The sequence below is a fragment of the Monomorium pharaonis genome, chromosome 5, assembly GCF_013373865.1.
Source record: "Monomorium pharaonis isolate MP-MQ-018 chromosome 5, ASM1337386v2, whole genome shotgun sequence".
In the NCBI taxonomy this organism is placed as follows: domain Eukaryota; kingdom Metazoa; phylum Arthropoda; class Insecta; order Hymenoptera; family Formicidae; genus Monomorium; species Monomorium pharaonis.
In genome coordinates this window covers 20833333-20860759 of record NC_050471.1, presented here as the reverse complement: position 1 = coordinate 20860759, position 27427 = coordinate 20833333, and the positions used below count along the sequence as shown (strand labels likewise).

General features: G+C 38.7%; 1 protein-coding gene across 1 annotated transcript; it reads right to left on the bottom strand.

Annotated features, from left to right (window-relative positions):
* On the bottom strand, positions 1-4235 carry LOC105840818. The gene is made up of 3 exons (XM_012687893.2): positions 2407-4235; positions 960-2305; positions 1-473 (listed from the first exon to the last, which is right to left on the bottom strand). The coding sequence occupies exons 1-3, from the start codon at positions 4233-4235 to the stop codon at positions 1-3; spliced, it is 3648 nt and encodes a 1215-aa protein (XP_012543347.2).
* Positions 4236-27427: the final 23192 nt, after the last annotated feature.

The window sequence follows — 27427 nt, the reverse complement described above, 5'->3', positions numbered from 1 at the left end:
TTAGTATCGTATCCACGGCTTCTGGTCGGGGCTAACAACTCCAGTAAACGGCACGCGTGCCTGAAATCCTTCTATATCCTCTATGACGTAGCGATCGTTATCTAAAACTTTTGTTACTACATAAGGTCCCTTAAATTTTGGAATTAATTTCTTATTTACGCCCGGTGTAGTATCACGATTCGAAATCATGATATAGTCCCCAACTTGATATTCGGTTGCTGGTTTACGTTTTGAATTGTAATTTTTTTCCATTTGCTCGCTGGTTTTTTGCAATTTTTCAGCGGCACTGTTACGCAACGCGGACAAATCTCGCTTTTCCTCCAATTCCAACTCAAGACGCAAATTATCGTTAATTTCGCCTAACTGATCGATTCCAAATAGTAAGCGACTTGGAGTTTCGCCGGTCGACAACACACAGAATTGTTTAATTAAACGAATTCTACCGCGCTTAAAGTCTTTTCCCAACGATTTGGCTGTTCGGACAATTTCGCTAGCATCGGTGTAATAACTCTGTTGAAACGTTCTACCTGTCCGTCTGCGCGAGGCGTTGCTGTCGCTACCAACACATGTTTGACAGCTTGCTCAGTCAAAAATCCCTTGAATATTTCAGAAGTAAAACAAGTTCCTCTATCGCTTATTATACGACGAGGTTTACTATAATTTCGAAAATGTTCTTTTAAATGTTTAATTACCTCCGTTAAAGTCATGGACTTACAGGGATATAGTTTAATAAATTTTGTGAACCCGTCGATCATGGATAAAATATTTCATTCCACGACTCTGTTCAAGCGGTCCATAATGGTCAATGTGTAAGGTTCAAAATGGAAGTTTATCTTTTTTTATAGTATGCAAAAATCCTTGGGATTTTCCACTGAACGGCGAAAATTCGATACATTTCAAACAATTGTCAATATATTTTTTGACCTTCTGTCGCATTTGCAAAAACCAATAAATTCTACCGATGTGTTCGATCACTTTGTCCGTTCCTAAGTGGCCCAACTCGTCGTGACTGACTCTAATTATGTTACTTTCCATACTTTCTGGAACGTAAAATAACAGTTTGTCGTTATTCAATTTTTTATATACCAGCCCATCACGCAATTCATAATCTCTTTGCTCGCTTCTTTCTAATTTTTCGCGTAAATCTTTGATTGTTTCGTCCCGCATTTGCCGAAGAGATAAAACGCTCTCAAAAGTATTCGGTTCTAGAACAAGCACGCCACTGCATCGACTCAATGCATCAACGTGCAGCATTCGAACCCCCGGCCGATGTTCAATTTCATAATCGTAACTCTGAAGGAATATGGCCCAACGTGAAATACGTGGATTAATACTCCTCTTAGCCAATGCGAGACGAAAACTATAGCAGTCCGTAACAACCTTGAAATGTATGTCATACAAATAAACATGAAATCGCTTGATCGCGTATATAACCGCCAAACATTCCAACTCGAAACTCGGATATTTAGACTCTACTAAGGTTGTTTGCTTACTGAAATAAAATATCGATCGGAAAAATCCATCAGGTTGCTTTTGTATTAGCATGGCGCCGAATCCACCCGCGCTTGCATTGCAGTGCAATTGAGTTTCTGCGCTCGGTGAATAAATCGCTAAAACCGGTTCGCTAGCTAATTTATTTTTCAGTTCGAGAAATGTATCGTTTTCCTCCTGACCAAAACGGAATGTTGCGTTTTTTCTTAACAAATCATAAAGCGGTTTTGCTATAACCGAAAATTTTGGAATAAACCGTCTAAAATAACTCGCAAGGCCTACAAAACGCTGTGTTTCCTTTACGTTATGCGGGATCGGATACTCCAACACGGATTTAACACCCTCCTGGCTAGGACGAACTCCAGATTCGTTGATCAAATAACCGAGATACGTAACCTCTCGATAGAGAAATGAACATTTATCTAAGCGAAAACACAAACCATTTTTCCTCGCTAATCGGAAAACTTTCTCAACGATGGAAAGATGCTCGCCAATTGTTTCCGTAGCTATTAAAATGTCATCCAAATATGTTAAAATCTGATTTCCATCGAGTAAATCACGGAATATCGAATCAACGAATCGCTGGAAAACTCGTGGTGCGTTTGTAAGGCCGAAAGGCATTCGTAAATACTCGAACTGCTCTATCGGGGTGACGAACGAAGTGAATTTTATTGACGATTCGGCGACCTTGACATGATGAAATCCACTCTTTAAATCGAGTTTTGTAGAATATCTTTTCTCACGTAATTGATCAATACAATCATCGATGTTTGGTGTCGGAAAATTCTCTTTTACCGTTATTTTATTAAGTTCTCTATAGTCGACGCATAAACGTATTTCACCGTTCTTTTTCGAACTAATACGATGGGGCTAGCGTAAAGAGAATCGCTCGGTCTAATGATTTTTTTCGCACACAAATCGTTCAAAATTTCGCGTAATTTCTCTTTTTCACAAAAAGCTAAGCGACGGGGCCGAAAAGCGATTGGTCGATCATCCGCGAGCTTAATCGTCAACTCCACGTTACCGGTCGAAAACTCAGAATCGCCAGACGCATCTTTTTCGCAGTAAAACATTTTTGTTAATGTCTCAGCCGTCTCTAAATCTATTTCCGAATTAATATTTAAACTTTCCATTGCGTTTTCAGCTGTGTTAACAACATCAATTTGCATAATATCACCGACAAAATCATCTGTTTCATTTTCGACGGTGTCATTACTTTTTTCGATCTTATATTCGTGACCTAGAGTAACCTTAATCAACGGTGATAGCATATAATCGCGACCAAGTATCGCAGCGTGCGACATCATTTCATTTGGGACAACAAGAAATTTAATGTTTATTAAAATACCATTGACATCAACGATTCTCTCAAAAACACCTAAAATCTGTAGTGGCGATTGATTCATGCCGAGATACGTGCGATTCTGCGATGATTCTACGTCATACGAACCGTTAGACAGCAAACCCACCCTGATCAAACTCACGGGCGACCCCGAATCAATCATAGCGCTAATTACAAAATGCTTATCCCTACGATCGTCAACCGGAATCATAAAAGAAACAGGCACCATAAACGGAATTTCTGGGCACGTTGGCTGAATGAGATGAGTTGAGGTCTCTAGCGGCCTCGATGTTTCCGTCGGTCTTGAAGCCTCTCGCGCTCGAATACTCGTTGCCGATCGAATCCGCGTGCAATCCCTTACGCGATGTTCCAGGCTGCCACAATTATAACAGGAACCCCATTCACGAGATGGCTTTGTGCAGTCTTTCTTAAGGTGGCCACTCTCGTTACAGTTAAAACAACGAACTTCTCCAGGGCGGATCGTGTCCCCCCTCCTCGTCGGCTTCGTCGGCTTCCCAACATCTCGGCGGTGCCGATCGTTCTTCGATTCGTAAAGAGTAATTTTTTTAAAGGCTTCTAAAATATCTTTCGTGTCCTCGTAGCGGTTCATTCTTGCCTGGTCTCGCAATCGGGCGTCCGGAATACCATCTATCACGAGATCGACTAATTCCTTCGGATCAATTGTGATCTTATTTGCCAAAGTTATTTTGTCAAAGAAATAATCGGAAAAAGGTTCACCCTTGCACCACAAGCGACCTTCAAATTCCCTTCGTAATGATAGCTTATTCGGGCGATGGTCAAACATATCGCCCATTGCACTCAAAAGTTTCGTCGCTGACATTCGCAAATGATCCGGCTTCGAATGAAACCATTTCGACGCTTTCCCTCGCAACCGTAAGCCTATCAAAATTCTGATGGCATCCAAGCGATAGGTTTCTCGTAAGAGCTCCAATTGTTGCTTCCAATTTCGAAAGTCGTCTTTCTCACCTGAGAACTCGGCTAAAAGATCGGCAATTGTCTTAATACCGAGTGTTGATTGCACCGTAGACGTGCTTTCGGAAGGCGACGTCTGCAGGTCTCGCTCACGCCGCACAATTTCTATCTCTCGTCGCAAAAGCTCCCGCTCCAATCGAAGGAGCTCCATTTCGTCCCGCACATTGTCGGCATCTCCAAGCATTTCTGCTCCTCGGCTTCCTCGTCGATCTTCGTCCGTCGGCGACGCAACACGCGCGGCCTCCTCGCCATCCCGTACCTCCACAATCTCAATGCCCGGATTCGCACGTAAAAGTCGCGCGATAAGTTCGTTCTTGTTTCCCGTAACGGGCAAATCACGAACGCGCAGCCGTTCCTTCAATTCGTTGATTGTCAAATTAGTCAAAACTTTTTTTTGCGTACCTGGCATCTCGAAAACAAAATTCGTACGAAAAATCGAAAAATCAAACAAATTCCGAATGCCACGGATGCGCAAATATCACGGCACTAACAAGTCCACATCCTACTTCTGATTATTGTAGGCGAATATATTATTTAGTAATATTTATCTTACAAAAGTCAAGTGGTCTCGAGGCAAGCTCGCGTCGGAATGTGTGGATATCCGCTCGTCGAGAGCGAATCTACACCGCGCATCGTTGCTTTCAAACGGGGATGAGCAAACACGATCACGCACGATACAGATGTATACGCGTGACAATGGGTATCTCGGATCGTCATCGATGATCATCGTCAAAACTTATAATATCGCTCACAATATATATATATATATATTATAATAATGATAATAATGATAATGATAATGATAATAATAATAATAATAATAATAATAATAATAATAATAATAATAATAATAATAATAATAATAATAATAATAATAATACGAGAGAAAAAGCGAAAGGATAGTATGGTGATGAGTGGGAAAGTGTAAGAGGGATTGACTAAATTTTTATTTTTTTTTATTTTTTTATTTTTTATTTTTTAATAATATATATATATTCTTAATTAATTATTACATATAAAATAAAAATATAGTTAGTGTAAAAGTATAAATATAAAAATATAAATGTATGTTGTTCATAAAAACTATTCCTAAATTTCTAAATCGCTGATTAGAGGCTCCATGCTCAATAACCGGCGCAAATTCATCGCAATTTCAATCTTCCAAATTCTCGTCAACCAATGGCTTCATATTAAATAATTTGCGCAAATCAAATACGTCAGCCATGCCAAATTCTCCATAAGAATGATTTATTAGATCATCATTATGATCCTGATTGATCTTCCTAAAGTATTGCATCTAGATTTTTTTTTCAATATTGATAAAGCCGGGAATGTGTATATCAGCGTAGGAAAACCACGGCTGTAAAAAATTTATAATTATAATTATACAGGGTGTCCCTAAGCACCCACGCCAATGCTTGTAAAGAGGTAGAAGGGATCGAGACAAACATAAATACCCAATATTGTTTGGGTTTGGTCCACCAATAATCGAGATATTAATTTTTTTAATTGTGCGAATGAGAGCGCGCGGAAGGAAGAGCTCGAGCCGCTCGAGCCGTAGCACGGCCCACTGTCTCGAGTATTGGCGCCGGCGGCCGGGGGGAAGAGGGAGAGTCGCGCCGCTCTGTGCTTCGCTGCTCCCACGTCCCACCGCACCGCGTCTAGACTCGCATCAATGGCCGCTCTCGCGTCCCACCGCACCGCGCCAAGACTCGCGTCGTTACACACATTCATGACAAATGACATAATTATGAATATAGTAAATTAATTAAAATTTTTGGTACATTCACGATAGATTCTTTCTTTTTCTTAAATATCTTATTTACAGTATCATACAATTCTAACTTTGTTTCTTATCGAATTGTATCGTACTGTTAAATCTTTGATAACGAAAACATTGATAAAAAATTATCCTAAAATTCACGATTGATTCTCAAATTGAGTTTTTTTATACGTGTATTATAATATTTGCCACATCGAGTTCTCTCATCGTTATCTTTTTCTCTTACACGATGTCTTCATAGATATTTTTTCATACTGCAACAATGAAACATACTTAACTAACAGGAAATGAGAGAACGATAGAAAATGATATCATTTCTTGAAATTTTTTCTTTTGATTCAGAGAATGATGGATTGTGAAATATAAAACGATTAGATTCTTGTGTTTTTTTTTAAATAAATCACTGAAAATCTATCGTAATTAGTAAGTATTTCGGATAAGTATTTCGCGCATTTTAGTACGACACCTCTCTCTCTCTCTCTCTCTCTCTCTCTCTCTCTCTCTCTCTCTCTCTCTCTCTCTTCTCTCTCTCACTCTCTCCCTCTCAAGTACTCATAAATACAATAAATATTATCACTTTTAACAACATCTTCACATTGTACTATCTACTTATATTTGTGTAATTTAAATAAAAATTTTTATTAAACACGCTCGAAGAAAAAATTAGCGAAATTATCACTAGAACTGCGATAAATAATCAGCGCGATATTTTCTCTCTGAGTGTTGTATCGCGTTTAATATTAAAAGTGTTAAAGAAAAAGTAATCTCATTAAAAAAAATTTCAAGAAATGATATCATTTTCTATCGTTCTCTCATTTCCTGTTAGTTAAATATGTTCATTGTTGCAGTATGAAAAATATCTATGAAGACATCGTGTAAGAGAAAAAGATACGATGAGAGACTCGATTGTTGGCGATTTGACAGCAAACTCGCTGCATTTGGCTATCTGGATCTTGTTTGAAAAATAAATTTAAAATTATTTGTCAATACCATTGATAATGCATTTAATCAATATTATTTCGAAAATATTGTGGTAAAAAATTAATTGCTGCACTTATTCGTACTGCTTCTTAAAAAAATTATTTTTACCTTCAGAGTATTGAAAAAATTCATTTATGCAACTGTCCGTGTATTGCTTAAATTATGATACATCCATATCTTCGTGTACATAGCACGGAACGCAACCAGAATTGTGCATATAGGAGTTACCCGCTCGCCCAAATGTGACATTAGCTACGTAGTTCATGTCCATTTTATTTAAAGGGCCCAGATGGCGTATCGCGTTCGCGGATCACCTAAAAGGCGGCCGTGTCGTCTCTCAGTCTTCTCTCTGGTAAAGACCTATAATCAAAGATGCGCCAATGGTCCCCCACCATGACTGCTATCCACCATCTTGTACCCATACGGAGACTGGATGGGGGCTGGGCCGGGGGCTTGGGTCTGGGGCTGGGGGTCTGGAGTAGTGGAGATAATAAACAATGCGAGCCTGCTCCAAGTTGTACGCAGCCATATAACAGATGCAAATTTATTTTTCTTGTTCTTCCTGAGTGTATGTAGTCAAAATATAGTGACCCTAGAGTGCAGAGATTGAATTACCTTATAATTTCTGACACATATTTCTTTAACCTATACTGCTCAACACAGAGCACTCTCCCCTCTTCTTCGCCCAGCGTGGGTACGCAATGGCGGATAAACCATGTGACTCAAGTGATCAATCAAAATTGTGTTCGCCATTGGCGAATCTTTGATTATAGGTCTTTACTCTCTGGTAATTGCGAGCGCAGCCATCTAGGGTCTTAGGTTTGTTCAAATTTACTACATTGGTTGTCTGTACTTTGTCTCATAATTCAGATGAACTTTAATTCTTGTTCTGCGGGTATGTATGGGTGTCAGGAAAAGCCATGGAATTAATTAGAGGTTAAATATAAGTAAAAATATTGAAAAAAAATAAAAAGGGGAGGGGTTGGGACGACGGGACGTCACACCCGATATGCTCAATCTCGCTTAATTATCTGGGTATAAGTTCTATGACCATGCGCATGAACGGAACGCACCTGTGTATCGTGAGATGATTAGTGATCGAGTCCGTGCCGCCGCATATCAATCGAGTGACAGTTCGAGGTTAGCGGCGAGTTAGTTTTTATTAGTGTTATGCATAATTATGCATATTACATCGTGGAATACATCGTGGATTACATTGTAGAGGGAAATATACCTTGCATAATCAGATAATCCAGTGAACACAGTAATATAGTAGCAGTGTAATAGCAATGTAACCGAATATAACAGGTTACGTTACTCTGAAATTACACGTAATTTACATGTAAGTTACAATTTCCGATTCAGCAATATAACATGTTATAATTACATGTTATCTAACCGTTACACAACAGTTACAAAGAAAAATAAAATAAAATATAAATTTCATTTTTAAAAAATTATTTTTATCAACAGCACATACTACATTTAGAATAAATTTTTATTAATTAATTAAATTTAAATTGTTATTTTTTATTTTATTCTTACTTGCCGCTGCTAGGTTTGAACCCGGGACCTTAGGATGATAAACCTTGTACTCTACCTGCTACGCCAATTTGACTCATCGATATGGGTACTTGTTATTGTCTACATATACCTATATGTTATAAACTGACGCAACTATATTATTTTTTATAAAAGCAATTAAATTTTGCAAAACATATTAAAAATAAATAGCATTAATTTATTTACTTATTAATTTCATTGTTAAATTTATCTTTTTCCATAACCTTAATAATTTGATGGAAATTGCGATCTATTTAGCATTAATCTTTAAAGCGTTCAAATGATTAATTAGATGGTTAACTATATAGATCGTAATTCTAAGAAAAATTGAATAGTATACATTTATTATTCTGTTTTTGTTCAGCACATGATGAATTTAGATTTTGTGCGCAGTAATTGTAGACAAACCGTTATTTTGAAAACATTATCTTTATAATAATTTTTTTTATTATCAAATAGATGTCATTCAGGATGTTATAATGTTGTCTGATTTCTGAGTCAACTACGACACATCTTTCTGTAATAACATTGATACGAACGTGTTATGTTACGATTATACAATTTTTGTTGAATAACTGTAACGCCAAAACGATGTATAACAGCTATATCACTTGCGTATAACAAATATTACGTAACAGGTTATTTCCATGTCATATAGCACCTACATATCACAAGAATAACAATGTTAAATTACTTGTAACTTCCATGTTATATTGCCGCTATAAAATGTGTTCACTGGGAAGTTATACAGAATTTTCATTTTTGTATAGAATAAACTATTCTGAGATAAAATTGATACTTTGTGTTATGTTTCTTTTTTTAATTTTAAAAGAAAGAGGAAGAATTACAAATCTTGTCTTAAATTTAAGCCAATTCCAAAGAAGCTGAAGTTGACAGAAGAGCAGCAAAAAACGTATAAAATCATTAATACAACCTTACTTATAAATTTACTAGTTCTACGTTATTTACAAAGCTACTAGTATTGGATAGTAATGATTTATTCCAGTCAAAATTTCTATATGGTAAGAAAAATTTTCATTATACATTCTGTTGCGCCTTGCGGTATAACAAATATTTTTGCCGTACCTTGCGGTGCGACAAAAGATCTTTCGGGATTCGTTGCTGCCCAAGGAGTAGGAACTCGAGGAAAAAGGCAGCTTTTGTTGGCAGGGTCCTCAAATCACTCACTCACTGATTCTAAGTCTGTTTGATATAAAGATTTATTTCACTGCGGTTCGTACATTGGTTGCGGTCGGCGACGGTGCCGCGTCGTATTACACTTGATTAGATACGGCGCGTGACTTGGAGTTAACGCGTCGTATCTTCACTCGCTTGAGATTTGCTCGCGGCTAAGTCCCGAACTCGAAATTCACTTGTGCGGGCCGTACGTATCGGCTTGATTACTATTCACTGATCCCGCTGGCCGCTGTTCGGCAGCGGCTTAAATAGTGTCGCGGATTTAATTATTAGTGGGGGCATCGGACCCTCCGCATGACCATATATGGTCATTCCCGCGCGCATCCGGCGCGCGGGAAATATTTGCGAGTTTAGCAACAATTGCCAAAATGCAGGTATGCATTTCCGGTGGCATGATTGTTGCTAAGCTGGCTTCGCTACTTCGTTAAGGTGGCTGGTGCGTTGCCCAGTGCGATGACCGGCCGGCAGCGCACGAGGCATGTGTCACCTGACACCTTGTGATAGCGAGCCTTCCTGGGCGAGCTATCTTATAATTTTAATATTTTATTTCCTTTATTTTATGATATAAATTTATTGGTTGTGAGTGTTTCGCTCACAACATCCCTCCCCCGTTGAAAAAACAAAAACGGAGGTACGAGGTTTTTGTATATTTAATTAAAAACGCGTGCTATTACTACGCTTTAAAATAGATCTGGGAATTGTATATTCCGCATCTATGTCTAGTGTGACTCGCTTCTCATGGCTGTTTCTCTTTTTCTTTTTTATTACAACAACAGTTATTATTATTGCTAGTATTATTACAATCACTGTTCCGCTGGTAGCCGTTGGATAGATAAAGTGTGGTGACTGAAAAATTGTATTCGGTTGTTCATTCAATTTTTTGTCCATTTCGATAATTTGTTTGTTTAATTCCTCTAACTTTGAGGAATGTAGGACAATGTTTTGTAATTTTATCGGTTGCATTGCATTTATGTTTAGCTTTGTTTCGTTTTTTAGTATAGAAATATTGTATTGTGGTAAAAATGTTTCTATTTCTGTACTGTGTGATAACTTAGGAGACTTCATTATCGTGTCTTCCGTCATTAATTTGCAGTTGTTCTTCAACGTTATTTTACCCGTTTTTTCAATCACTTCCTTTATCTGTACATGGTCTTTACAGTAAAATGTTACAGTTTGTTTTTTCTGTACGGAATATAGCCATGAGTGCGAGTCGCCTAAGGCTATCCAAAAACTATGGTTAGACGCTATGCTTTTAATGTTACAATTTGTGTGATACCTATCGGTTTCTAAAAACGTTTTGACTTCACACACAGAGTGTGGATTAATCCTGTTCGCAGGATAATTTCGCTCGGATAGGTAATCTTTATTTATCTTCATACAATTTTGTAAATCGTTGCGCGGTAAGGTTATATACGTGTGCTGATCCCCGTCTATCGCTATGGTCGGATACCTGATGTCTATTACAGAGAATGTGTTATTATGTTCTGGCACAGGTAGTGCTATCACATTTAATATTTCGTATTTTGACGTCGATATCAATGGAAAACGCAAAATCGTGTATATATTTACGCTATCGCAGTATGCGCTTACAAGTGCGAATTGTTCAATAGTTGACCATTCTTCCTGGTTTGCTCTAAATGGAAAGTAGAGTCCTTCCGGGAGTTGAGAGTTCGCATCTTTAAGCAGTTGTATAATATGGTCTATAGGCATTAGTCTGGGGTGCATTATACCCCTTTTTAATAGGGTGACGTAATCTAAGACGTCCTCCGCATCGCGAGTTAACTCTGACAGTACGGTGCTGATAATTATAAAATTTGACTCTATGTTGTTTGCGCGTTCGCTCTCTAGTAGTTCTAGCTTGAGATTTTTGGTTGCGTTCGCGAGGAGGTATTCGTTATGTTGCACTGTCTTTTCTGTCTCGTCGATGTGTGCTATAGTTGCCTGTATTATTTTTAATTGGTTTTTTACTGCGTGCTGTGATGACTGTTGTGCGTCATGTAGTATTGCGAGTTGTTCGTCAATTGTCTTTTTGTCGTCGGCGTCCATGGTACCGAATAGCGATTTGGCTATTGAGCCTACTCCGTCGATCAGTCCTCGTTTTTGTACTGTCGGCGTCTTATATGTGTCAGTTATTCGCAGAATCAGTCGATTTGTCCTTTGGTATTCTTTTGTGATGACAGCGTTAAAACTGTCGCATATAGCCTTATTCATTACCGCGACGATTCTACATAAGTTGTCAGTTTTTTGTACATATTTTTCAATTTGCGTCAGTCTTTTTGATAAAGACGCGGTGCTTATCTTAATTATTATTTCTACTTTCTCTCTTTTTTATTTTCGCGTTATCCCTCAATGAACGGTTTAATGCGATTTACGTGTACGCGGATTGTCCATCTTCCCCTTTTTAACGTATAATTAATATGCGAATGTTTTTCGGTAACTGTATAGGGTCCGGTCCATTGCGCGTCTAATTTTTTAGAACGCCCTCGGCGAAGCGTTTCGTCGAAGAGTAGGATTTTATCGCCAATTTTATAATTAGTTTCCTTTACGGATCGATCGTAATAATCTTTCGACTTTTGCTCTTCATCCCTTATATTATCTTTGGCGATACTATTAGTGGCACGTAATCTCTCCCGTAACTCGAGCGCATAGTCATCGTAGCTGTACGTCCTTTTAGGCGGCTTGGCTAGCGCTGTTGGTAATTCGGGGGGATGCCCGTAAAGTAATTCAAAGGGAGTATACCCTGTTGCGGTGTGGGGGTGGTATTATAGGTGTAGTTAGCATACGGAATCCACTCGTCCTAGTCCGTCTGATCCTTATTAATGAAATGCCTTAGATACTCGGCTAAGGTTCGATGCGATCGTTCTAATACGCCGTTGCTTTCAGGGTGATAAGCTGTCGTCTGTATCTTCTTAATTTTGAGCAGTTTGCAAGTATTCTTAAATACTTCGCTCATAAAATTAGTTCCCTGATCCGTTAAGATGCATTCCGGAATTCCATATTCTAGAACGATTTTCGTCACGAATGCCTTACTTGCGGGATTCGCTTCTTGGTTAGGAAGGGGCATAGCCTTACTAAATTTTGTTAGGTGGTCCTGAAATGTCAGCAGGTACCGATTTTCGTTGTTTGTTATGGTTAACGGTCCGACGATATCCAGCGCGCACTTTTCAAAGGGTCGGCTTGGTGTATCGGTGATAACTAGCGGTGCTTTAATTCTGCGAGAGAGTTTGTTCTTCTGGCAGAGCTCGCATTTCTTTATGTATCTCTCTACGTCGGCTGTTAATCCATGCCAGTTGTGTTTCAGGCGTATTCTTCTTATCGTTCGCTCAATTCCCTGATGTCCTCCTGTCGGGGCATTGTGGTATTCATATAGAATCTGTTTCTTTTCTTCTTCAGTATACTCCTGTATACTTTCATTATTTTTTATCGGCGTGCTTAATTGTGTGTGTACAGTGTCTTCTTCGAGAATCTTATCAGAGTCTTCCGTAACGTGAGCCTCCCGCTTCACGTTTCGACTCAGCGCGTCGGCGTTCGCGTTCGCTCGACCGGCCTTGTGTATGATCTCATAGTCATACTCTTCTAATTTTAATCGCCACCGAATCAGTCGCGATCCGGGGTCATTTACGCTAAATAACCATGTAAGTGGCTTATGGTCTGTCACTATTTTAAATTTTACGCCGTACACATATGGGCGGAAATGCTTGACAGCCCATACGATTGCTAGCAGCTCCTTTTCGGTAGTGCTATAGTTTTGCTCCGCGCGATTTAACACTCGGCTTGCGTAAGCAATTGGACGGTCGCTACCTACCGGTCCCTGTGACAGGACTGCTCCGATTGCATAGTCGGAAGCATCCGTGGTCACGTTGAATTCCTGGGTGAAATCCGGATATTGTAGCACGGGTGCCGTCATCAATTTTTCTTTCAATGTATCGAACGCTATCTGTTGTTCGGTAGTCCAGACGAACTTTTCAGTTTTCTTCGTTAGCTTCATCATTGGCTTAGCAATTTTAGAAAAGTCGCTGATGAATTTTCGATAGTAACCTGCAAGTCCGATGAAGGATTGAATATCCTTGACTTTGCGTGGTTCTGGAAAATCTTTGATTGAATGTAGTTTTCCGGGGTCGGGTGCTATCCCGTCCTCAGAAATAATATGGCCGAGGTAATTCACCTCTTTTCGAAGGAACTCGCACTTATCGGGTTGTAGCTTCAGATTAGCTTCCCGTAGGCGTAGTAGCACTTCTTCTAAGCGCTTGTTATGTTCCTTTAGACTTGAGCCGTATATGACAATGTCATCTAAATACACGAGGCATCTAAGTCCTTGCATTCCAGTAAGCACAGAATTCATTAGCCTCTGGAATGTGGCTGGCGCATTTTTAAGTCCGAACGGCATCCGATTGTACTCGTAGTGTCCATACGGTGTCGAGAATGCGGTTTTCGGCTTATCATGCTCAGCCATGGGTATCTGGTGGTACCCCGACGCTAGATCTAGCGTCGTGAAATATTTAGCATTTCCTAACTGGTCCAATATTTCATCAATATTCGGCAGTGGAAATGAGTCGCCAATAGTCAAATCATTCAACTTTCGAAAGTCAATTACAATTCGAAGTCGTGATTTTCCAGTCGAGTCAGCTTTCTTCGGCACAACTAACAGGGGTGCGTTCCACTGGCTCGTACTAGAGCGGATAATGCTATTTTTCAGCATTTCCTTTATTTGTGTACTCACTTCCTCCTTATGTTTGGCGGGGAGGCGATACGGTCGCACGTTCACAGGCGCGGCGTCGGCTCGCGTGCTGATCTCGTGTTTCATCGTCGAGGTACACGTCAGAAGTTCTCCGTTTAAATGAAATATATCCTGATATTCGTTGCATATCCGATAGAGTGCCTTTTGTTCCTCTGGATTGAGATGCTGAGTGCGTAATAGTTGTCATATGCGTTCTCCGCGGGGAAGCTTTGTTTCGCAGTCCGTTTCGGAGGTCACAACATAGACTTGTTGCATGACATCTTCTTCGATATCTTCCACGGTAACGATCGGTGTGGTGATTTCCACTGGTTTATCTGTGGTGTTAATTATGCTTATAGGGCACATAAAATTTTTCGGCTCTACCATGCATCTGCCAATATAGATGCCGGGCGAAGTTTCCTTGGCTCGGATTACTCCGGTTTTATTTCGGTTCGTTACTGCACGAACGATGGTTTCGCTGCGCGGTTTTAAAATAATCTTATTATACGGTTTAAGTCGCAGGGTGACATTTTCTATAGTCACTGTGTTATTTTTATAGTTGCATGATACATGCTGTTTGCGCAGGAAATCGAGGCCGATTATCCCTTCGTATTCCATAGGGAAATCGTCTCTCACCACGTATATGGCGTGTTTAATTTCTCGCTCGCCTATCTTGATAGTGGCTTGCATCTTTCCTATAGTATGCACTCGGTGGCCAGTTATTCCTACCAATGATACTTCTTCGGGATAAATTCTTGTTTTTCCCTTTAGGTTCTTTACCTTTATTAACGATATCGTTGCGCCTGAATCAAACAACATGTCGATTTTACCAGCGCGTGTTTCTTTGATTGGGAGCGTAATTAGGTCAAGATCGTCGCATCGGGTGCCGTCTCGTCTTACGTGTGTCACTTGATACGCTCGAGCGCGCGTACTCTGTGTGCGGCTCGTCGCTCCTTCTTCCTCGCTACTGTGCTCGGAGTCAGAGTTCCTTTTCTGCGTTATCGCTTTCTTTCTCGCTCCCGTTATCTCAGCGCTTTGCATCTTTCCTTGCGCGTTCGGTACCTTTGCTTTAGGCCGTCCGTGTAGATTCCAACACTCGTTGCGAGTGTGTCCGCGTTTTTTGCAATAGTTGCAATGCTTGTCGATTGCATTTATACGTTTGTCGGGTTGCGGCAGGGCGTATCTATTACTGCTCCTGTTATTCCGGCAATCCTTACTGTAGTGGCCATACTTGTCGCAATTTCGGCAACGGGCATCGGACTTGTCGTAGTGCCTCGGCGAGTCGGGTGTCCGTCTCGTGTTACTCACGGCGGGACCCTTGATTCTTTCCTCTGCGCTTGCGGCTGCTATCGCGTCCTGTAGCGTAACGTATCCGCGCGATCGGACTACCGCCTTTGTATCTTCGCGTAGCCCTATTTGGTAATTTTCCAATGCTTGCTGCTGCAGCATTTCTAAAATGATGCGCTTATGTTCGGCCGTGTATTGGTGTCGGCCTTCGATCATCGACTCGTACAGGTCTATCGTGAGCTTATCTGTACGCAGTCCGTAGGCTCGAGCGCTTTCTCCTGGCTTTTGCTTCAGGGTATTGAAATCGAGCTGTAAATGTGTTGTGCTTCGTTTACTCGCATAACACGATTCTAATTCCGTTTTTAATTGCACGAAATCGCTTATCCGTCGTGTCTGAAAGTCTAACATGGCGCGTCCTTTCAGTTTAGTACACAATATCGCGCCTAGTAAGGATACTTCATCCGACGGATCTATGTTCTCGATCGCGTAAGTCATGGCGCTCAAAAACTTTTGTAATTTACTTGCGTTGCCGTCGAACTCGGGTATCATTCCGCGAGCTTCTTTTAGTGACAATATTCCGCGACCTCTCTGTCGGCGCACGTCGTCGTCCGGGTACTCGAACGCGGTTTCTCGCCGGCTATATTGCGTTTGTCGAGGCGCGTGCGTACGTAGTGTTCGCGAATTTGTTTCTCGCACCTCGTTGACTTCGGTGGTCAGTCTCCGGACCTCGTGCATCATTGCACGTAAGGCTTCCCGTATTTCCTGCACATCGTCTCTTTGCGTGACAGTGCGGGCAAGTCGTGGCGCATTAGCACTTAGTTCTTGGTGCAGGTTCTGTAGTTCCTGTTCTGCACCGGCGATGAATTGTTGTGTCTCTGCTTGTTCGTTAGGCATCGCGTCCGTTTGAAAAAAGTCAGCTGGGTCGAAAATGTCGGACTCGTATGACGTAAGTGAGAACTCGCCTCGTGACGAAACGCGACTAGAGGTGCGACTCTCGTACGGTCGTGTTCGTCGTTCTACACGGTGTTGCCGTGTCGCGTTGAATTCGTTTTGAAACAAACTCGCGTCGAGGTTCGCGAATGGGAATTCTCGTTCGCGGACGACGTTTTCCGGTAACTCGCTATCGTACGGATCTAGTTCTCTACGGACTCTATCGCGTGCTTCTATGACGGCTTGTTCGCAGTATTCGATAGCTCGAGTGGCTTGCTCGCTATGCAACCACGAGTCGTTTGCTATAGCAGCGTCGTTGTCTTTCGACATTCACGCCTATTCTACGCTTACGATAATCGTTATGTGATTACCGGGGGATCAGCACGTTTTTACTATTAGTAGGGCTTATCGCTTTGCCCTTCGTATTTCGCTTTATATAATATTATTTCGACTTACAGTAACGCTGCGTTTCGCTTCATGTTGTCAGCTGTGTATTGCGGTAGGTCGGTACTCCGGTGTCGCTGATTACGCTGCGTCGAGTGTTGAGCCGTGGCTGAGTTCTGCTTGGCGGGCTCGTCCAGTCAGCTGGTCCTCGAGGTCGTTCAGCTGCTCTCGGCTCGTGACGTCGGTCTCTTGGCCTTGTAGGTAGTTCCTCGTTGGAGTTGTTTGTCTTCCTTCCTGGCAGTTAATCCCACCGCTGCCACCAATTTTATTGCGCCTTGCGGTACAACAAAATATTTTTGCCGTACCTTGCGGTGCGACAAAAGATCTTTCGGGATTCGTTGCTGCCCAAGGAGTAGGAACTCGCGGAAAGAGGCGGCTTTTGTTGGCAGGATCCTCAAATCACTCACTCACTGATTCTAAGTCTGTTTGATATAAAGATTTATTTCACTGCGGTTCGTACATTGGTTGCGGTCGGCGACGGTGCCGCGTCGTATTACACTTGATTAGATACGGCGCGTGACTTGGAGTTAACGCGTCGTATCTTTACTCGCTTGAGATTTGCTCGCGGCTAAGTCCCGAACTCGAAATTCACTTGTGCGGGCCGTACGTATCGGCTTGATTACTATTCACTGATCCCGCTGGCCGCTGTTCGGCAGCGGCTTAAATAGTGTCGCGGATTTAATTATTAGTGGGGGCATCGGGCCCTCCGCATGACCATATATGGTCATTCCCGCGCGCATCCGGCACGCGGGAAATATTTGCGAGTTTAGCAACAATTGCCAAAATGCAGGTATGCATTTCCGGTGGCATGATTGTTGCTAAGCTGGCTTCGCTACTTCGTTAAGGTGGCTGGTGCGTTGCCCAGTGCGATGACCGGCCGGCAGCGCACGAGGCATGTGTCACCTAACACCTTGTGATAGCGAGCCTTCCTCGGCGAGCTATCTTATAATTTTAATATTTTATTTCCTTTATTTTATGATATAAATTTATTGGTTGTGAGTGTTTCGCTCACAACAATTCACAAAGATCACATTCAAAATTTTAGTTATTGTTAATAAATCTATTTTGTTTGTTAATTAATGCTCTTGAAACATATAATCATGTGCCTTATTTCTTTTTTTAGTTTTAAAAGAAAGAGGAAGAATTACAAATCTTACACTGTCAAGGTGTATCTTAGACTTAAACCAATTTTAAAGAAGCTAAAGTTGACGGAAAAGCAGCAAGAAACGTACAAAATCACTAATTTTACAACATTAGTTACAAAGCTACTAGTTCTACAATGTTACTGACAAAGCTACTAGTACTGGATAGTAATAATTTGTTCCTGTTAATACTACAATGCTCACTATTTAGTTTGGATTTAAAATTTCTATATGGTAAGAAAAATTTTCATACATTCACAGATTACATTCAAAATTTTATAGTTATTGTTAATGAATCTGTTTTGTTTTTAATTAATGCTCTTGGAACATATAATCATGTGTCGGCTTGGCAAACTTGAGAAGTTTTTGTGACAGCCACGCTTTGTTCACCATTACGAGCTGGCACATGATTATATGTTGCAAGCGCTTTAAGGGGACCGTCTACATTAGAGGGTAAAAAAATCGATTTTTTTTCTTGCTTAAATCGATAGTATTTCATCTGTAGAACATGCTCCTGAAGTCTCAAGTATAGATTCAAATTGTATCAGGCCGAAATGAGCACGTGCAGTGCGCACGTCCCGAGCGCTCCGAACGGGACGGCAAGTAAAAATCCCTAACGGTCTTTGAAAAGATACATTGCCTGCTCGGAAAGAATTATTTGAGAGATGTTTAGGTGGGTATACACCAAATGTCAATAAAAGTTTTAATGCGACGATTTGGCAACTGGCCCCAAAACACTTCCATTGCGGCCGCAAAATCATTGAAATTGCTGCCTACATAGCTGCTGGAATTTTTAATGAAGGCTATTTGTCGGTTCTAAAAATCATGCCATGCATGGAAATAATTATTTGACCAGTATGCAGAGATGTTGCGGATAGAATAAACGAAAATCGCACGATTAGCCAAAATCGTCGTACCAGATCTGTTGCGCAGGGAACGCGTACTTACGATAAACAATGGCTGTTGGAGAAGAATGAATTGTATGAGGACACTGAGGACATTTATATGAAACAGGGATAGTAGATTAATCGAAAAGTATGGATAAACAATCATTAGCAAGTTTTTATCAACCTTTTTCTTTGATTGGAAACTTTAAACGCGTTTTTCTCGAAACCATTTTTTTCGAAACTGCGTACACGATTAAAAAAAAACTAATCGACGGATCCACTTCTATTTTTTTTAATTAAAGGTTATTAAATTGTCTTTTGTGTGAACCTAAAATATAAATTAAAAGTCATGTAAAAAAAGTTATTTTTAAAAAAAGTCAAAAATTTTTCACAAAAAATCAATTTTTTTTCAAAATGCCATTTTTATAAATTTTTTGTAATAAATGTATGGCTTTCTTAGGTTCACTTAGAAGCTATACTCATAAATTTTACAAAAAATTTTGGTTTTTTCCTTTCAGTCGATTCTACTGGATGTTAGTCTACTTGCGTGTACGCAGTGTGAAAGAAATTTTTTAAGGCAGTTGTACATTTTTGCTTACAACTTATAATTAAATAAATAAAATTTTATAATAAAAATTGATTTGAGTACCTAAAGACATGCACAATAAGTGAAAAAGATCCATTGCTTAGTTTCATTAGAAAAAATCATAAATAAGTGCTTAATTTTGGCCTCCTAATGTAGACGGCCCCTTAAGTAAAACATGGACAAAATAGGTTTATTATTAATAATTGTAAAGGACAATAAACATAATTTTAAAAGTACAATTATAATTTAACTAAAAATAAAAAATTTTTTTAATACGATTTTTTTAAATGCATGTTTTTGTAAATGCATAAAAAGAATTGTATTAGTTATAATAAAGTGTTTCAGGATAGACATTACTACGCAATATTATTCTCCCTCCCTCTCTCTCTCTTTCTCAAATCCTTCTAGCACACTTATTATACATTTATATTTAAGGAATTAGAATATATTTAATATTCCAATATTATTTAAAGTAACGTTAACTTTTAAACTGATAGTATATGTATAATATTTGAGCACGTTATTACGTGTTTACAATTGGTACATTAATGTTTTAATTCTTTAACACGTTAAGTCTCACACAAATTGATTGCTGCATTAATTTTACAGAAAAATTTACTAAAAAAATATATAAGTTCTTCTTAAATCTTAAAAAATAGTATGTATAAAAAATTTGTTTGTTTTACATGCAACAGTAATTAGCAGGAGAGGAAAGGATGTTAAAGATTTTACTTAATAATAATATTTATACGTGAAAAAGTATATATTTTATTTAAAAAAGTATCAGGTATCTCTCTCCTTTATATTCATTGTCAGTTCAGATATATCACAGACGCTATATCACGGATTATAGCATTATAATTTTAATGACAAAAATCTCGATGTCATTAACTGATCAAATACATCAATTTTTTTTTAGTAAAAATGTTGACAGTGTTTTCTTATTAAAAAAACACCAAAATAATATTAAGATGGTTACTTACCGCATTTACAAAATTGCCGACATTTTCTAAAAATATTTCAAATTCATCGTACTCATTTTGCGTTTTAATCGGTAAATTCAGAAGATTTACAGGTTTTTGAAGTTTACTTTCTTTCGGAAGGAGGATTCTATTGAGTCTTCCTTGACTTATGATGAGCATGTCCAATTTGTTATGCAATTCTTGCATTTGGACAATTTCTCGAACTCCATTTTTGAAATTCTATAATCTTCACCAACATAATAAGAAAAAAAAAACAATGTACATTTATATGTTCTTAATGTCACTGAACATTTTTCTTGGTATTATATTACTGAACTTTATGAAAGAACTTACCAGTTTCTTGATTTTTAAATGATTTATTATTTGATGAATTTGAGAGGACATAGTTATTAGAATTGGATTTAACGATTGGACTTAAACTTTTCCGTTGTGAAGGAGAACCTTGAATAAAGATAGACAATGTTACAGTACACTGCATGTAATCCAATAGATGCAATATCTGTGATGACTTTATTTGACTTTTCTTACTATTTAACGTTTCCTCTTCGTTTATGTCATCTGAATTTTTATACGACAAAGGCGAAACAGAGCTTGGTGTGAAACTAATTTCTTTACGAAGCGAAACAGAGTTTTGTGATATACTATTTTCTGTTAATAATGAAGCAAATTAAGCTTAGTAGTTGACTATTTTCTGCCAAGAGCGAAGCAGAGCTTTGTGGTTGACTATTTTCTGCCGAAGACGAAGTAGAGTTTTGTGAAAAACTATTAACCAATACTATATCATCTTTTGTGCACGATTCTACTTTGGTACAAGATACGGCTCTACTACGATTAGACTTTTGTGCAATAGATGTGCAACTAATATTGTTTGCAATTTTCTCACGTGCTTTTCTTAACCTTTCAAAAATGTCGGTATTGACACAAGCCTGAACAAACAGCATTTTTGAGAGTAAGTTAAAATTTTATAACTTACAATGACTTATCAATTTTAATATTAAAAGCATATAACTTACTTCTTTTTGTTTTGGTTTTTGAATGATTTTTCTCTATATACTTTTAAAAGGAACACTTGGAGGTGCAGGAATCGATTTCTTGCTATATTTTTTTATTTTATCATCAGAATCACTATTATAAAAAAGTCTATTTCGTTTTATTTTTCGTTTTCCCCTTCCAATTTCTTTTTTAGTCTCATAAACAGATCCTTCTGCCACAAAACCATTAACAGCCGTTCTTGCTTTCATATATAGATCTATAATAAATCAAATTAAATTTAGAGATACCGTAGCTTGCACCAAGCAAACCCCGTAGTAAAAAGTAAAATTGTCCCGTATTTTGAGGAGAACCAATTTGCAAGCACTCAAGATTATCGGATTTCAATAAAGGGTAAAGTGATCAAATTCTTAATAAATAGTTCCAGTTAGAATTATATAATAACATCTTCTTTCTACGTATCCCAAGAGCGAAAACATCACGATATGAAATATATATTTTTTAACATACATCGAAAGAGCAAGCAAATGATTGAAAGAGAAAGTAGGATAGCGGGGTATATTGAAGATGTTCGAGACTAGAACAGTTTTATTAGAATTTCAGCATTTTTTTGCTCTGTTTTATCCGCAAGTAGTGAAAGCTGCTGACAGCCATCGCGCTCGTTGTAGTTCGTCCATTCGATGCACCTAGTCGCACAGCGCTGTCACTAGCTCATCACGCGCGCTTCTTTCGTTTTCTCGCACCGTGGTAACTATGCAAAACATGCCAAAAAAGAGCATGTCAAATCGATGCCCAAATAAGGTTCGAAATCAGTTTCCTTGCCGCCCCTCTTTCTCCTCCGCGATTGCGATTGTCCTAAGACGAATAAAAATAATCAGTCTCTCGTAGCGCAGCATCGACATTAGATCGTCCCGCAGATCTCTTCCGTCATCCGCCGATTTTAGCTGCGGGGATTCACTTCCGTTCCATCCCTAGCACTCGTGTCGTGATAGTGCAATTAATTATTCCGCTACTGCCAAGTATTTCTTAAGTTCGCGTATCCACGTGAATGTGTGAGTGCATTACGTAAATGCGCGGGTGCCCGTATCTCTTCCGCGAACGTCCTCTGCCTCGTGCACAAGATCTCCGTCGGATCGCGCGCAAGATTTCCAAGTTCGCGAAAGCTTCGATCTAGAGACGCTTTAAGATCTCCGCGTCGACTACAGGCAGCGTAATAACAAAACATTTCAAGATCTCCGTAGAATTGTAAAGAGATACGGCTCGCCCCTTGCTCTGAACGTCCGTGAATAAATTATTAAGTGTGAGTGACATCATCGCCTCCTCTTTTCTTCCTATCACCACCTACGTCCCCCCCTGTGAACCTACCGCATTCTTCACCACTCGCTCCGCGTCCCAATCGGGACGGATTCCGGCATTCGCCGTGCGATCGCGTTTAATCTACGCACGCGCATTCAGAAGATAAAAAAAAACGAAAAAATATAGCAAAATGTTTAGGACGTTACTTTCGAGTAAGGAACATCACTTTGAGAATAAAAAAAAGGCTATATGTATCCAAACATGTTTCAAAGGCTTAAGTATAATTTATGTTTCAAATAAAAGATGATATTAATAAATAATATAAATAATTAAAAATTTACTCACCACAACATCTCAGAATTTCAACTTCGTACTTAGGCCAAGATTTATCAACTGGTCTTTCTTTGCTTACTAAATTACTTACATCAGATGGAGGCCAATAGGTATATCCTTTCATTTCCTCATCTAAATCACTTAGCCATTTTGTAAAGCCAACTTCATAATTAATTTCTTCATCGTTTTTAGTATCTCCTTGTGTGAACTTTAGCACTACAAACTGCAAAATTAAATATTATTAACTGTAATGCACACAATATAAAAAGTTTAATAAAACATAAAAAATGAAATACAAGCGTACTTTTACAAAATTTTTCAACTGAACATAGCTTTTGATCATTGTAGTGATTGAAAGATTGAAAATGTGTGTAATAATGGCATGCATAAAAAAGAATCACGATCTGGCATAAGCCAACATTTGGCCGCAACTTCAGTTAGTGGAAAAATTTTCACTTAAGTCAGTGACAGACAAAATACTTAAAGTAGATGATGGAAAAAGATATGTGTAAAAATTGATAGTTTGTTGGAATAATCTTCCCATTAAAAATATCAAATTCTCATTGCTGACAATATCTTCAAGAATGATAACTTCTCCGGTATTTGATATAAAACATGAATCTTTTTTCCCAATTTGCAGAAACATCATCTATATTAATACACTTATAGTGTACTCCTTGCACTATTTCAACTTGTGGTGTATGTTTTTTCAACAATCTAACTTTTGCAGCATTAATTTCTAATTTGATTGGTATTGGTTCGGCGGATCAGATTAGTCTATCCTTATGTATTTTGATCCGCTGAATCCAAATCCAAAGTCAGAATTGCTGCATTGGCTCATTTTTTCCTAAACTCATAAAAAATTTTTTTATGTTTGTCCGGCAGACTAGACTAGTCTATTTTTATGTATTTGACCCGTTGAATCCAAATTCAAGGTCAGAATTGCTGAATTGGCTAATTTTTTCCTAACCTCAAAAAACACCTTGTAAAGGCAGTTTGGATCATAAATGTATAATCCGGAACGTGCAGACTTGCGTAACCACATTACCCAGGGAAAAGTTTCTAGGATACCACAAAAGTGAAGATTACAGAGAAAGGCTAGCGGAAATGATGGAGAATTATAGAAAACTAGATTGCCTAATGTATCTTAAGTTGCATTTCTTAAATTCTCATATCGACTACTTCCCAGAAAATCTAGGCAATTATAGTGAAGAACAGGGAAAAAGATTTTATCAGGACATCAAGGAGATGTAGTATCGATATCAAGGCAAGTGGGATGTGAATATGATGGCTGATTTCTGCTGGACGCTCAAACGTAATGTCTCTGTGAAAGAAAAGAAACGTAAGAGAAAGCCATTGCACAGAATCTTCAAGAATAAAAGAGATATAATAGAAAAAGGGAGTGAATTATCTACGCTATTAACAGAAGCTCAAACTTGTCATACATATTGAATTTTCTCCGGTTAGGAAAAAATGAACCAATTTAGCAATTCTGACCTTGAATTTGGATTCAGCGGGTCAAAATACATAAAAATAGACTAGTCTGGTCCGCCGGACCAAGATAAAAAAAATTTTTTTTTTTTGAGGTTAGGAAAAAATGAGCCAATGCAGCAATTTCGACATTGAATTTGGATTTAGCGGGTCAAAAAAAATAAAGGTAAACTATTCTGGTCCGTCATACTTACCGTGATCATGATCGTTACAAGTAAGACCATTGTTTTCATCGACTTCTTTGAGCAACTTGAGACATATAGGGTGTGTTTGAGGAGACGCTATTAGCGCTATCAACATCAGTTTATCCTTTCTACTTTTAATAAGTAATGAAGATGGACTGATGCTGGTAACGCTAATAGCGTCTCCCCGAACGCACCCATAGTAGCATAAGTACGAATTCTGCGAGCACTATATACGAGTGAGTCCCAGATGCGCACAATAATAAACGGACACAGCAAGCTGAGTGAAACGGACACAGTAACAAACGGACACAGACGAAACGGACACAGTAATAAACGGACACAGTGCGAAACGGACACAGACCAAATGCGCACAGAGCGAAATGGACACAGACCAAATGCGCACAGAGCGAAACGGACACAGACCAAATGCGCACAAGCGAAACGGACACAGTGCGAAACGGACACAGACCAAATGCGCATACTGCACATGCGCACGGACCAAATGCACACGGAAAGTCGCAAACCCATGTGATGCAGTGAATGCTTTGCACGCACACACAAACACACACACACACACACACACACGGGGGAGTGCATGGGGGGGCCTCCGGCCCCCCTCCCGCATCCATCCCGTCCAAGTCGCTAACCTATGTAAACTTTACTCTGCTTGCAATGTACATGGATTGCATTTGGTCCGTGCGCACGTACAGTGTGCGCATGTGCAGTGTGCGCATTTGGTCCGTGTGCATTTAGTCCGTGCGCATTTGGTCTGTGTCCGTTTCGCACTGTGTCCGTTTTGCTCTGTGCGCATTTGGTCTGTGTTCGTTTGTTACTGTGTCCGTTTATTACTGTATCCGTTTGATCTGTGTCCGTTTGTTACTGTGTCCGTTTCACTCAGCCTGCTGTGTCCGTTTATTACTGGGACGCTCCCCTATATACTTTATGTAGAATCTAATTAATATCTTGCATAATACTCTGAGGCTGTTTTCTTGATACATTATTTTTGTCCCAACATTCCAATATTAATTTATAGATTTTATTTGAACAAGTGATTATTTCCTTTGGAGGAAGTAGTGAATTCCCACATAATACTACGAGATAACGCCATTACTTGTATTAATTAGAATTTAAAACTAAATAGATTAGTTCTATTAAAGAAATGATATCAAGTTTTCATTTAAAAGATGTACCATTTTAAAGTTTAATTTTTATGATATTTAAATGAGATAGTCCTTCTAGCAAATCTACATCATACATCTTATCTATTTCATTGACACCAGTGTACAATTGAATTACACAAAATAAGAAAACTTGCATACCTTGAATACTCCGCTTTCCACTTTTTTCAGTCCCCATTCTTTCCATTGACCTCTCTCGCTGTCTTTTTTTTTTCTCTCTCTTTCTTTGCTTCCTTACCTTTCTCAAAGTTCTTCCATCGATGATCTCACGAGTACCTCAATCTTCATAGAGAAAAACCTCGGAGAGGTTTCTGTCTGGTCTCCAACTATCTCACATTGCGTATCTCATTGATATCAGTGTACAAAATAATATAAAAATTGTGTAACAAAGTACAACATAATAACTTGTTAAAGTACAAAAAATATTTATTTAAATAGACATATAATAATACATATTATATATATTATATAATTATTTATTATATTTTCTGTCCATCTATGGCATTGTTCTGAAACAATAATAAAAAATGTTATTTTGTACACGTAAAATTATACTGTAATGTGATAGTAGCTGCGGATCAAGGAATTCCTTGATCGTTTGTAACTATTGTCACATAACAGTATTTTTGTAATTGTTTCCACATCTATATTGCTTACCTATTATTTATAGGATATATATATATATATATATATATACACTCACTCGAAAAAAAAGCGGTACACCTAAAATTTGTCAAAAAATCACTAAACTTCCAATGACGATAACTACGCGAGTAATAAAGATAGAAATGTTTCTAAAAAAAGAAATTAAAGCTTCAAATGTCTACTTTAAGAATTGATTTAGTAAAAGTTTGCGTAATAATTTTTTTCAAAATGGCGTATGACAAAGCGAGAGCATGCGAAATTGAAAAATATTGGTCCGAGTTTGCGACGAGCCATGGCGTGAGGCAAGTATCGCAACTTACTAGGATAGAAAGCATGCGATAGTACAGAATTTTTCCTTTAAAATGCTTTTTTACTCGTCTCGATAGGATGATTTTTCACTGAGATATGCGCACTTAAAGTAAAAAACTGCCTTTTTATTCAAATGCGCATATCTCAGCGAAAAATCATCGTATCGAGACGAGTCAAAAAGCATTTTAAAGGGAAAACTCTGTACTATCGCATGCTTTTTATCCCATTAAGTTGCGATACTTGCCTCATGCCACGGATCGTCGCAAAATCGGACCAATATTTTTCAATTTCGCGTGTTTTCGCTTTGTCATACGCCATTTTGAAAAAACGTATCACATATAACTGCGATATAAAATTTATTCAAGTGGCAATCCGAATCTTGAAAATGCTTCTTGAAAAACCTTGCTAGCTGTATTAGATGCTGAGATATTCAATTTTGAATTTTTAACAATGCCCAATTTTAACTATTGCAAGAAAAAAAATTCCAGGTTTCGCTAACAACTATGGTTAGTCTTTATTTTAAAGCTCGAAACCGTCCTCGGATTGTGAGCGTACATGTACTTGTGTGTTGTGTAGCTGACTTACCACGGAATTTGACTACTCATATTAACACAAGCAAATCTGAGTAGTTACGCGAACGAAGCTTCCCCATTAGGGGAATTTTGATATTTGAT